This window comes from Galeopterus variegatus, unplaced genomic scaffold, assembly GCF_000696425.1.
Source record: "Galeopterus variegatus unplaced genomic scaffold, G_variegatus-3.0.2 Scaffold566, whole genome shotgun sequence".
Taxonomy (NCBI): domain Eukaryota; kingdom Metazoa; phylum Chordata; class Mammalia; order Dermoptera; family Cynocephalidae; genus Galeopterus; species Galeopterus variegatus.
The window spans coordinates 17,165-29,822 of NW_007726677.1; the positions used below are offsets into that span (position 1 = coordinate 17,165).

The 12,658-nt window shown below is 50.7% G+C and overlaps 1 protein-coding gene across 1 annotated transcript in view; it reads right to left on the minus strand.

The window, feature by feature from the left end:
* Positions 1 to 915: 915 nt before the first annotated feature.
* NPTX2 (neuronal pentraxin II) overlaps positions 916 to 12,658 on the minus strand; it is a 121,384-nt gene continuing 109,641 nt past the window's right edge. Inside the window, exons 5-9 of the mRNA XM_008570061.1 lie at positions 12,532 to 12,654; positions 10,621 to 10,837; positions 5,291 to 5,535; positions 3,390 to 3,569; positions 916 to 2,350 (exon numbers count right to left, since the gene is read on the minus strand). Coding sequence (XP_008568283.1) covers positions 2,123 to 2,350; positions 3,390 to 3,569; positions 5,291 to 5,535; positions 10,621 to 10,837; positions 12,532 to 12,654 — 993 coding nt within the window. The 3' untranslated portion in view covers positions 916 to 2,122. The remainder of the gene's footprint in view (positions 2,351 to 3,389; positions 3,570 to 5,290; positions 5,536 to 10,620; positions 10,838 to 12,531; positions 12,655 to 12,658) is intronic.

A 12,658-nucleotide genomic window follows, 5' to 3' on the forward strand; every position in this document is an offset into this window, starting at 1 on the left:
AAATAGCGCTCCACCCGGTCACAGTATTTTGGATTCCAAAGGCCCCCAAGCAGGGAAGCCAGTCTAATTTCATGTTCTACCCAACACTAATGCCATTCAGTTCTTGCCAAGTCATAATTTGCAACACTAGAATTAGACTCCAGGAACCTCAGTGATCCATTGGTCTTGGTTTTAGAGGTTACATCTTCCACGGTAGCCTTGATATCAAGTGCATCTGGTGTGTGTGTCAAATGGCCCCAAGATTAGGCTCCACTCCCCTACTACAATAGAAATTGACATTGCTACTTGGGAAGGGGACAAACTACATAATACTTTGCAGCTACCAAGACAGAGTAAAGATAGAAAAATGGAAAGTGCTAGCAGTGGAGGTGGAAAGACTATCAACTCACCAGCCCAGGCCAGATGGGCATGCACAGAGGTGGCTCTGAGAGGATGCAGCAGCATTAGGCCCCTCAGAGCCAAGACTAGAACAGGGGTGACTGGGAGCAAGCAGTGGAAGGGACAGGGCCTTCAGAGCCACAGGCCAGCTTTGCTCCCAGCTCTGTCCTTTACCAGCTGTATGATCCAAAAGTAGTTGTAATTGTTCTGTGTTTACACCTTTTAAGCAGGTGTCACACCTGCAACACAGCTGAAGGTCCCCTAGCTGATCCCCTGGCTGAGAGGACAGATACAGGCTGGGGACAAGGAGCCTGGGCAGAGCCTGCTGGGCACCCACAGCCTGAGCCTGGCGTCAAGGTGGGAGGGGTGCAGACCTGGACCACACCCTCCTTCAAGCATCCTCAGTTCCCTTGAGTCTGCCAGACGCAGGCCCAGGTGTGCCCACCGCAGCCAGACCTGAGTGGCCCATCACGAGAGGAGCAAAGTCCCAGCCCTCCCCACCCTCAGTCCCAGAGGTGGGGAAAACAAACACTGAAGCATCTTCCAGTGCACTTTAATCAAAGTTCCATCATCAGAAGAGTTCTTGTAGCATAGAATGTCAGGATGGGCATGTCAACTTGGTCTTACAAATGGAATTTCCACAGATCTGCACTTCAAACATGTATGAAAAATAAAATATATAATATTTAGCTTTATAAATTTCCCCATGTAATCACTTTCTCTTTAAAATAAATTACTACCTCTGTCCAATATATTAAGCAGCCTGGAGTCACTAAGCAATTATCCGCCAAATGACATCCATTTTCTTTACAAGTTCTGGGGGAAATACTCGATGGAGACCAGCAAATGTTTGCTGGAATCAACATGAATTAAAAACGAGCACACTCCTCACAGTGGGGCAAAACATCAAACAATGGGAGCCTCTTCTGATGGTTATTCTTTTCTGTTGGGAAAAAACAAATCCCCCAAACCATACTGAATGGCTGTAGAAGCTGCGAATGAACGTTTGGCACCAGATAAGAAGAGAGGCTTTTCAAAGCCGTACCCAGTGACAATCCCATCCAAGTATGTGGCCAAGGAAGAGAGGACAGGCAGGGGCCCTTCTCCATTCTGAGTCCCTCTTTATCCCCACAGCCTCCTCTCTGGAGCCACAGCCGCCCCCTCTGCTTTGGGGAAGGCAGGCCTTTGTCTGGAAAGCCTGTCCTCCTCCACCAGCTCCAGAGGTGAAAGATTCACAACATACAGAACACAAAGGGAAAGGCCCTTCTGCAGATCAGGGGGCAGATGCTTTGCTGCGTGCTCAGCCGACAACAGGGATGCACTCAATGCACAAGGGACGCAGCCACTTCAGCGGGATAGCTGCACAGTTGTGAAAAGGGACAGACAGAGGTGCACATGGGACACAAGGATCCAAGAGGGTGGGCAGGCCTGGGGCTACACTAGCATTTACAGGAGTTCTGAAGAGGGGCTTATGAACTCAATTCCACCTGCAGCAGGAAGTCAGATATTTGCCCACCTGGGGCTCAGGGCTTCTTCCCAGGGGATTCTGGCATTTCCCAGAAAACAACAAAACCTTAATGGGGAACAAATAAGCCGGTGACAAATGCTGCCACACAGCCTCAGTCTTAGAGATTCCCTGGGAGTGAACTTTGGGGTCCCCAGGCAATTCTGGCAAGAGTTTTGACACAATTTAACTGGGGGAGGAAGTGGCCCTGAGCTTCCCACAGCAGCAGTTGGATCCCAGCTACAAGTCAAGGAGACGCTCCTCGCAGGTCTCCACAGGCCACTTGGAAGCCCCTCCAAACACGTCAACGTTGTTGTCCACCCAAGGGATAATGTTGCCCGGCATATTCGTGGAGCAGTTGGCGATGTTGACAATTTCTTGTGCACGAAGGACACGATCCCATATGTTGAACTGGCTGAGCTCCCCCACAAATGCCTGAGTGGCATCAAACCTGCCCCCAACAGTGTCCTGGGAAACAGAAACAAGTACTCTGCATCAGGACAAATTCACAAGCAAACGTACCCTCCCAGCCTTCTGGCAAATGTGAGGGAGACAGACGGGTTGGCGGGAGGGAGCTTAAGCATTTCCTTGGCTCCCGCACTCTGACCACATTCCCTGACCACTGATTTCTGCAGATTCTGAAGTTCCCAGGCTTTACTCCAATCATCCCATTTTATACAGGGGAAACTAAGGCTAGAATGAGGAGATACTTGCCCAAAGTCCCAAAGCTAGGACTAGTACTGGGTCTCCTGATCCCGGCCACTTCCAGAGGAGATGAGTAGGGGAACTGAGGAGGGGAGTGGGCCAAGGAGGGACCAAACTCAAAGCCTCCCTAAGTGCCTAATATTTATTCCTTCACTGTCCGCCCTCAAACCTCAAACACAGACTGAAACGTCAACTCTTATGGGCCCAGGCAGCCAACTTCTTGGACTTTCCCTCCCCTAGTTGGCAAGTTTCTTGGGGGCAGCCCCCGAGGTCTACTCTTTCCCCCCCACCCATCCCCCACAAGCTGAGCACCCATGCACATTTCCCAAGTGCCCCTTGCTGGGTGTCAGCGTCGAGACTCTGAGCAAATAGCTCCGGGAAGATACCAGCCCCAGCATCCAGAGCCAGTACTGTACCCCGAGAGATCCAGACAGATACCTGGGAGATGCCCTCCCCCAGCCTCTTCCCTAGAAAGAAGCTGAAGCCTGAGTCTCAAAATGACCCCATGACCACAAGGACCCTCAGCTGTGTCACACTCCATTTTGGAATCTGTCTGAACCCACCATATAAACCCAGTCCCTGCCAGTGCAGGCCACATCCCCAGCCCGCACATAGCCCCTCAGGCTGCAAGACAGCATGGGCCGTGCTGCGCTCATCTGAGCTGGCTGTCAGGCCACAGAGGCCAGGTCTGGGGGCAGACAGCAGGGCCTGGGGTGGGAAGAGGGGACAGCCTGCAAGCTGGCCTTGTGCTGCTTCACAGTCAGCCCCTCTTTGTGGTGTCCCTGGGAGGGTATGAGCCCACCTGTTCCTGCCCGAGGATCAGTACACCCCCTGGCTTGATGGGGTGCCAGGGGGCCAGGTTCTCTCCAGTGCCGAGCTTCTCCCCATCCTGGAACGCCTCCCACATGCCATCCCGTGTCGTCCAGGTGACACAGATGTGGTGCCACTTGCCATCACTGACAAACAGAGGCAGCTGAGCGACCTGTGGGCAGCAATGTGCAGGTGAGGATCTACTGGTCCCCGCCCCCACTCCTGGTCCCCCGGGGTAGGAAGCCAGGAGACTGCTTGGTCTCTCCTTCCCTACCACGTGGGTAACATGCCCGATCCTACCCACTGTGTGTGACACAGACACTCAAGAGGAAGCAGGCAGCCTCAGCACAAGCCCTTGGCCCCAGGACGGCCCCAGCCTGGCCAAGGACCAAGCAGATGTGAGAGACAACCCTTCCACATTGGCCCTGAGTACTCCATGCTAGAGATCCAGAAAAACAAATCAGGGATCTTCACTCCCCAGCCAAAGTCCCAAACCTCCATGGCAGCACTCAGGGACCTGTGTGTGTGCTGGGGGGTGTGTCACGTCCTCCTTGTGTAGAGGACTGGAGGGTCCAAGCATGAATGTCAGCATGAGTGTGAGAGAGAGAGAGTGTGTGTGTGTAATGCACGCACAGACTGCATGCAGAACCAGAGGAAGGACATTGCCAACCTGACAGGGTCCTCCAGGAGTCCTGAGGACACTTCAGACAGGCTCAACTGCGCACTACCCCACTGTGACTGTTGGTCTCCTAGCAACCCCAAGCTTCCTCCCAGGAATTAGATGTTTACAAGAAGTCTACACAGAGAGGAAACAAGGCTCTCAGTCCTACTATGTCCTAGTGTGTTATTTAGAACAATTAATCCCTGGCTCAGAGAAGTGCTTGCTACCAGGAGACCAGCAAGCCGACTCCACAGCATTTCCAACTTAAACAAACTCCACCCAGGGTGGTTCAGTGAAGACAGACAGTGTGAGGGGCTGGGCTATCCCCCCACCACCACAGGTGGCTTCATCAGCCAGGGAGTTAGTGTCGCCACTCGAACGTTCAGATCCAGTGAGGAGGATTTGAGGATCCTCTGTTTGTTACGTTGGGTCTGACTTTAGAATGAAAGTTATGAGTGGGGCTGTTTGAGGGTCCCAAGGAGGCCTGGAGCTGATCTCTCGAGGAGACCACACTCCTGGATGTGGAAACCAGCCAGTCTATTAAAAGGGGGCATTCACTGTGGAAGAGGCAAGACTCCAAGTGCAAAGAACAGATCAGCAGTTGCCACAGGCTGGGGTAGGGAGTGGACTATGAAGGAGGGTGAGGGAATGCGGTGGGGGGGGGGCGATGAAACTATTCTATATTTTAATTATGGTGGTGGGGTGCATTTGTCAAAACTGGCTGAACTGTATATTTAAAAGGCCAAATTTTACTATCTGTAAATTATATCTCAATAAACCTGACCCCTCAAAAAAGATGCTCATGAGAAGTCTCTTACGCTTGCACACACGTGTGCACACACACACCCTTCATCAGTGTAGCTCCAGGCAGCAGCCTCACTGACTGGCCTAGGGCTGTGACAATCCAGGCCGCATGCAGAGACCTGCTCCTCCTGCTCCTCCCATGGCCTCAGTGACTGGCCTCTCTGCTGCTTCTTAGCTGGACCCACAACTTGGCTCTCAACAAGCTGCCTCCCCCCGTCCCTCCCCTGCCAGCCACCCGAAGTGGCACTGGCTCTGTGCAAAGCTGTTTCCATGACAAGGACAGCCCTGCAGACACCCTTCTGTAGCCCCTGCTCTGTGGACAGAGCAGAGCACAGGCTGGCTATGATCTGTTGTGTTAACGGCCGGCAAGCTATCAGGCTCCCTCCAACACCCCATCAGGGGCGGGCAGAAGTGCCAGCAGGCTTCACCTTGTCATTGATGAGCAGCTCGATGGGGTTGTTGCCCCACTCTATCAGCACGATCTCGTTGGCCTGCCCAGGCACCGCATAAGAGAACGGAGTGCCGATGCCCGGCGAGGCGCTAGACCGCAGCCACAGGCAGATGGTGAAGGCGTACAGCTCTGGCAGTGTCTTCTTGATCTTGCCATACAGGTAGTTTGTGCGGAGGGGGAGGGACACTTTGAATGCATCTGGCGACTTAAACGCACTGTTGCCTGGATGGAGAGAAGAGAAGCCGGAGGTGTGTAAGGCTACCCCACCCCCAGCACAGCCCAGAGCCACATCTCACCTGGGTTCTTCGCACCCTGGAGCAACTGGGAGCCCACCACATGCCAGCCACTGTTCAAAGTACTACCATCAGGCCATGCACAGGACAGAGTCCTCGCCTTCAGGGAGGTGACATTTTGGTGGGGAAGGCAGACACAAAACAAGCAGCAGATTAATAAGAGTGGGCCAGACAGTGACTCCTGCTGGGAAGGGAGTGGCCCAGTGGAGGGAAGGCAGAGATGAAGTAGAATCTGAGCTGGAAACCAAATCCTGAAGAGTCGAGGCACTGTGGCAAGACCTGGGGAGGAGAACTCTACACAGAAGTCACAAGTACAAGGGCCCCAAGGAGGCCCAGGAAAGGAAAGAGGGAAAGGAATATTTCGTGGGCAATGCGCTGGGAAAGTTACAGAACTTAGCTCCATCTCTTAGGACAGGAAAAGAGGTCTCTTTAAATTCAGAAGAAAATAGCTCTGGTCCCTTCTGGTTACTACTATGACTACTTTCAGTGTCATATCTGATGACTAGAAAGCTCGAGAAGGGGATAGAGGCAACGTAGCTTTCGTTTTCTTATTACATGAAGCCAGAAACCCCTCCCTCAGCCAAGTCTTCTTACCCCCAGGTACTTCCCTGAAATCTTAGCTCCTCCTTTGGCTTCTCCAGCAAAGATAGGGTCTGGAACCATGGGACTTGGGCTTGGAGAAAGAAAGTCTTACAGAGACCCAGGCACTTGATAAACACTTGTCAAGCGAGTAAGTCCGTGTCACTTCTCACACTAAAGAATCACCATAGGGAGGAGAAGGAGTCGAGCTCCTGGGTCTTGACACTATGACTTGACTCAGAAGTGGCTTTTGGGTCTAAATCCCTGGCATGAACTGCTTTGTTCCTGATTTGCCCTTTCTTTCTCCAGAGAAGACTGAATTTATTGACCATTTCCTGCAGTTTGGAACCAGTGGGAGACAGATGAATGCAGAGGTCCCTCCCAGCTTAGGTTAACATACCTGGTCAGAGCCTTGGCCCTTCTAGTCTTTCCTGGGCCCCCAGGTAAATGGCACTTCTAAAATCCTTGAAAACAAATCTTAAATGGGTTTAAGTAATGTTCATTATAGTTTGGTTTGAGCTCAAAATTGATCTATCAGCCCCTGTCCTGTTATCACAGATTCCAAAGTTTTCAGGATCCTGCTTGATCCTGTCAGTTGTCATGGCAAAAGCATTCCTCTTACTTGGGGACCAGACCCTTCCTGGTGAAGAAGCCGAAACACCCCTTGCTCATTCAACAAGTATTTATGAAGCACCCACAAGGGGCCAGACAATCTCCATGGCTGTAGGAGACAGGCAGGCTGTCTGGAGCCGGAACTGATGGAGGTGGCTGCCTATGTCACTATGGAATAAAATCAGTCCCTTCGTCGCCCATTCTGTAGAGCAGGGGCCAGAATAGGTAAACCGTTCTCCATCACAATCCCCCAAACTCATTTTCTGTCAGAGTAAATAATACATAAGAGAAGCTCTTTACTGCCATGGCTCATCCCTATCTAAGGAGGGCTTTCTGCAAAGGAGGGCAGCAGGGCCAGTGTCACCCTCTGAACCTCTCTGCAACCGGCAGCAGATGAAGACAAGAATCTGCCTCCCCAAGTAGTATTTACTTGTATCTGCTCATTGTACAGTCTCGCCTGATTCATCCTAACCCCCTAAGGCAGAGCACCCCTCAGCACAGGCTGCAGAGCTGCTGAGTGCCTGTCAAGGACAGGAAAGACCCAGTCACCTCGGAAGTTGAAGGGCCAGGCCAGAGTCAAGGCAAAACTGAGAGAAAAAAACAGAAAGCCCCCACTCCCTGAATTTGCAGGCTGCACAGTTCAGGCTCAGATAAGTGAGGTGACTTACCCAAGGTCACCCAATGAGTGAATGACACAGCAAAGATCAGAAGTCCCTCCTTCCACTACATGTATCCACTAGTACTTAATCTTCAAGTGGCAAACGGCCATGTTCTTAATGAAGGCATCATTATCTAATAAAGAGAAATAGCTTCTATGCCCGCAGGTGGGCAGGCTTGCCAATTTAATGGCTCAGTGTCGGTAATATCGTTAGCTCGGCGACAACAGATAGGTTTAATTAGAGCTGAGAGAGCTGAGCAACAGAGGAGGGGGCCTCTACCCTGAAAGCTGGTGTATTTTATTTAAATAAAACAGATTGGAGGTTCAGAAGAAACTTAGTTAAAGCCAATTAAGGAATTAAAGGGCCTGACCAATAAATCAGGAACCGTAGGTGGTCGACAAGGCTAAGGAGGGGCGGGCAGCCTGGGGCTAGCAAAGAGAAAGTTTGGTCTTCTTGGTGCCAATGTTTATTTCAGCACCAAGCTGGGCTGTGCCTGAGCAGTGGGGCTAGACTCTTGAGGGCCTTGCAGACAGGCAGGTCACATAACAAAGAAGAACGAGCATCCCTGGGACCCAGGAGGCAGGAGCATTCACATGCAGAGGTCGGGCGCTCAGTGCTGGGCTCCAGGGAGCCCCATGTGCAGCAGGGCGGGAGCCCACACACAGCTTCAGGCTCCATTACTCCTCTGGGGTTACCACCAACTTCAATCCCTGCTGGAAAATCTGCTGGCCACATAAATGCAGGTATCACTCAGCTCTCTGACTGCAGTCCCTCACCTGAACTAATACCTACCTCACAGGGTTGTTGCAGGAGTTCTAGAAACGACAGAGTATGGAACTCACAGCTGAGTATCTGGCCTAGAACAAGGGACTTAACAGGCAGAGGATGACAAACTGAAGGCCAGAGTGCCCCATAGCCCCCCACCTGTCCCGTGGTTGAGGTCTATTTCCTCTGGTCTCAGCTAGAAGCTTCTAAGCAACATGGTATATTTTCTATTCCTATTTGGGGGCTGGGCATTTACATATCCCTTTATATTGGTCACTAACAGAACAGATATAAACTTACAGAACTGACCAGAAGACAAACCAGTCAGCAAATGATCACTTTCCTTAAAGATTTATCCCAGAACTGAGTTGGTGGAGCACAGAGAAGGATTTGAGAGTTCCCATGGTGGGGTCAAAGGGCAGTATACAATAGATGCTGAGCTACTTCTCTGGACCAAATCCTGGGGACTTTGCAAGAATGGTCAGTCAGGGATTTGGCCCTGGTAGAGCCCAGACAAGCTCCAAGGGCTTTCCATGAAACCCTAAGGATCAAGAGTGTGGGTGCCAGAATCAGGCTGGCTGGGCCCCATTCCTGACTGGTTCTTTCTGGCTGTGAAGAGACAGGCTGGGGGTGAGAGGGAAAGTCACAAAGTGGCAGCTCTTGGGTGGCCAAAACCAGGATGAAGGACCTTAAAGTAAGCCGCACCAACTTCAGTCAGAAAACAGAGAATGGGGAGGCGCAGGTTTATGTGACTGCTGCTGCTCACCAGCTAGTGACTCAGGCTCCACTTCAGTCCCCTCTCCCCAAATGACACATGCCTAGCTGAGAAGTGAGCATTTTTCTCATCTGTGAAATGGGTAGAACAGAAATCCTATCTCATAGGGTGAAGCACTCAGCACCCTGCCTGGCACCACGCTATGCTCTAACTCAGCAGACTTCTACTAACCCGCCTCCTTGTAGCAACCTGGCCACTGTGCCAAGTGAGGTATACAGCCATCATCGGCCCTGGCGAAGCCCCCCTCTCATTCTCCAGCTCCCCCTTTCAAGATACTAAATAACTTTAGGGTGTCCATCCTGTAGCCTTGAATGTGGATAAGGCTGGGCCAAGGGAGCCACACCCACCTGTGACTAGGTGCTGTCCTCCCCTCCTCCCGCCACATAAGAAAGGCCACAGCTGCAGCAGCTTTACCTTCAGGGAAGGCTCTCAAGCCCTAATGAGCCTCCTGAGGACACCCAGCAGCAGAGGTGAGGCAGAGAGGAAGGTATTTTGAAAACTCAAGAGTCCAAGTCTAGCTTAGAGAAGTAGAGAGTAGAATTGTGGTTACCAGAGGCTGAGAAGGGAAGGGGGGCAGGGGAAAAAGGAGAGGTTGGTTAACAGATACAAAATTACAGCTGGATAGGAAAAATAAGTTCTAGCAGTGTGCAACAGTGCTAGACAAATACAATTAACAATAATTTATTGTATGTTCTCAAGTGGCTAGAAGAGAGGAGCTCAAATGCTCTCATCACAAAAAAATAAGTTTTTGCAATGATGAATATGCTAATTAACCTGATTTGATCATCACACATCATATACACGCATTGAAATATAACTCTGTACTCCATACATTGGTACAATCAATATGTGTCAATTAAAAAATAAGTAAGTTTTTTAAAAAAAGAATCCAAGTCTAACAGGTAAGCCACACTCACACTTTTCTGGGAAGGGCAGGGAAAAAAGGACAGACTTTTCTGGAGGAAGAGAATAGGAAAGGATGAAGGAGACCTGTAGCTTGTGGATACTGGCTGTAAAACAGAACAGTAAGCCATCCCTTTTCCATCAGGCCCTCCTTGACCAATATCATTAAATGAGTCATTGGACGTTCTCCTATCAATTCATGAAACTGAGTAACTTGAAATTGCCTTTTCAGGTTAGTGCATCTGAGAAGATTATAATCCTATAACCACTGCCAGCAAACTTAAAACTTCATACCCAGGCCACCCAGAGGATTGGGGGTTGATAATGTGATCTGAATTATCTACAGCCCTTGATTCCTCCTTTGCCTGTCTCCAGTGGGAAAAACTTACCCACTATAGTATGAGCAGAGAATAGAAAGATATACAGAATCTGCTGTGAGGACTAGTTAAGAAGGGACTGAAATGCCCACATGGCAGGAGGTGGGATATCAGCTGGTCCTGAGTGCATTTGCTTTTCCATGGATAACGCCAGTGGGGCTGGGGGCTAAAGGCTAATTCCTGAGATGACTGTGGTCAGTCACCTTTATTATTTGCTCAAACATCCACCAACCACGTCCATGTTGTGCCACAATCACTGCCGTCATAAACCAAAATTCTGGGTCTGACCGCCAGTGATGAAAACCAGGCCACTCCCAGACACAGAAATAAGCAAAACAACGCACCTCGCTCCAGCTCAGTCACCCTCTGCAGCAGAGCATTCAGCGCGTTCTCGGTCTTCTGCCGGTGAGCCGAGGTCTCGTTGTGGAGCAGGGACTTCTCGTCCTCCAGCTCGGCCACCTTGCGCAGCAGCTGCCTCTCCAGCTCCCCCAGCCGCCGCTGGAGCATCTCACGAAAGTCGCTGGGCAGCCCCGCATTTGACACGTTCACTCTGAGCTGATGCTTTCAGTAGGGGAGGGGGGGACACAAGAGGGAGAAGTATTCGGGCCAGTTGAAAAGAAATTGTGAAATGTAGCTTCTCATGCCTGACAACACAGGCAGAAGCTTCCCAAACGCAAGCATTAAACCATGCCAAAAAAGGCAGGAAGAGGAGCATTTCATTGATGCTTTTTTTTTTGGGGGGGGGGGGGGTATGGAAAGGATTTCAAAGTCAGACAAGAGTAACTTTGCTGCAATATATGCAACTTGTAAATCTCATTTTAGCCTCTCAAAAAAGCTGTTTTCTCCTCTTACTAAAAAGTCAACATTTTAACCAACACCTTTAATTCTTTGTTGGATAAACACCAAAACACAGCTAAGTTTTTTTTTTTTAAGAGGTAATCGATGGTACTCAAAGCTGATGCGCATTCATCTAGAAAGGAAAACAGCGCCCGAGGTCCGGAATGTCACAAAGGTAAATAACTATACTTGCAGAGATGTTACTGGAAAATGACAGATATAAAACATTACTATCCTGAATTCCAGAAATTTTGTTTTTAATGCTGTTTCTAAATCCACACTTCCTATTTCTTTTACTCCTCTACTATTATTCAGGCTCTGGAGACAGCCTGCCGTTGCCTAGTCCTGAGTCCTTGGCAAGCTATTTGTCCCTCTCTACTCTAAGTGTTCCAAATCGTAAAATGGACATAATAAACTTGCCTCGTGCCATTCATTATTGCAAGGGTTAAAGTTAAATAATATGCCTGACCCATATTTAGCACTCAAGAAATGTTAGCTGTTAGTAATCATAATGAATCAGAGGATATACAGATGCTGGAAATACTGTATTTAGCTATTGTGCCAAAAGAAACCTTCAAATAATTTTGCAATAATTACCACCTGTAATTTAAACCTAATTTTGCTAAGAAGTATTTTAATAAACGCTATTAACAGAAATGTCCACACTTCTTAAATAAGGGTGGAAAGTAAAGACGAAAATTAATTGAAGATTTCCCTCTCAAAGTTCCAAACCACACACATCTTCCAAGAGAGAACGGAATAAAGTCACCTCCCCCAAAGCAATCAGGAAGGGCACCTTAAAATGGTCCAACTCAAAGACATAGGCGTCTTTGAAATTAACAAGGGATTTCCTCTAACGCGCCTTTTGGGGTCGAGGGTGACGCGCCACCCCGCGCTCGCCTCCCGCAGAGTACCCCACCCCCAGGCCTCTACCCCCTCTGGTCAAACCCGATCGGATTTATAAAAGGAAACACCAGATGCCCAAGGCAGCTGACCTCCCGCGGGAGCCTCGCAGCATCCCGCAAGGGCCTGCTGGACCGGCCCGGCTCGCGGAGATTTGCAGAAGAGGAAGGAAGCTGCCCCGTCCCCAAGTATTTCGCGCCCGGCTTGGCCATCCGGGGTCCCTAGGCGGGACCTCAGGAAGTGCACGGTGGGTCCAGTGGGCAGTCCCGGTGCTCAGGGGATTTAACCCCTTCCTTCAGCAAACGGGCGCGGGGGGTGGCGGTAGGATTGCGACCCAATTAAGTTGCCGAGCAAGAGCGAGACCCACCCCCCCAACCTTTTACCTCCACACCCAGCTCACTCCGCGGGAGAGCGCGTCTGGCCTGGACCATGCACCGTCCCTTTCTCCTCCCGTTCCTGCCCCACGACCCGAGGGCGTCCTCCCAGGTCCCTCGCGCTCCCCCGCGCGCCGCTACCTCGAGGCTCTCCAGGCGGTCCTTGAGGGTCTGCAGCGAGCGGCTGAGCTGCTCTACGACGTGGCCGGGGTCCCGCGGCAGGTCGCCCATGGTGTCCTTGCCCGTGGCCGCGGCGCCCCGCTCCTTG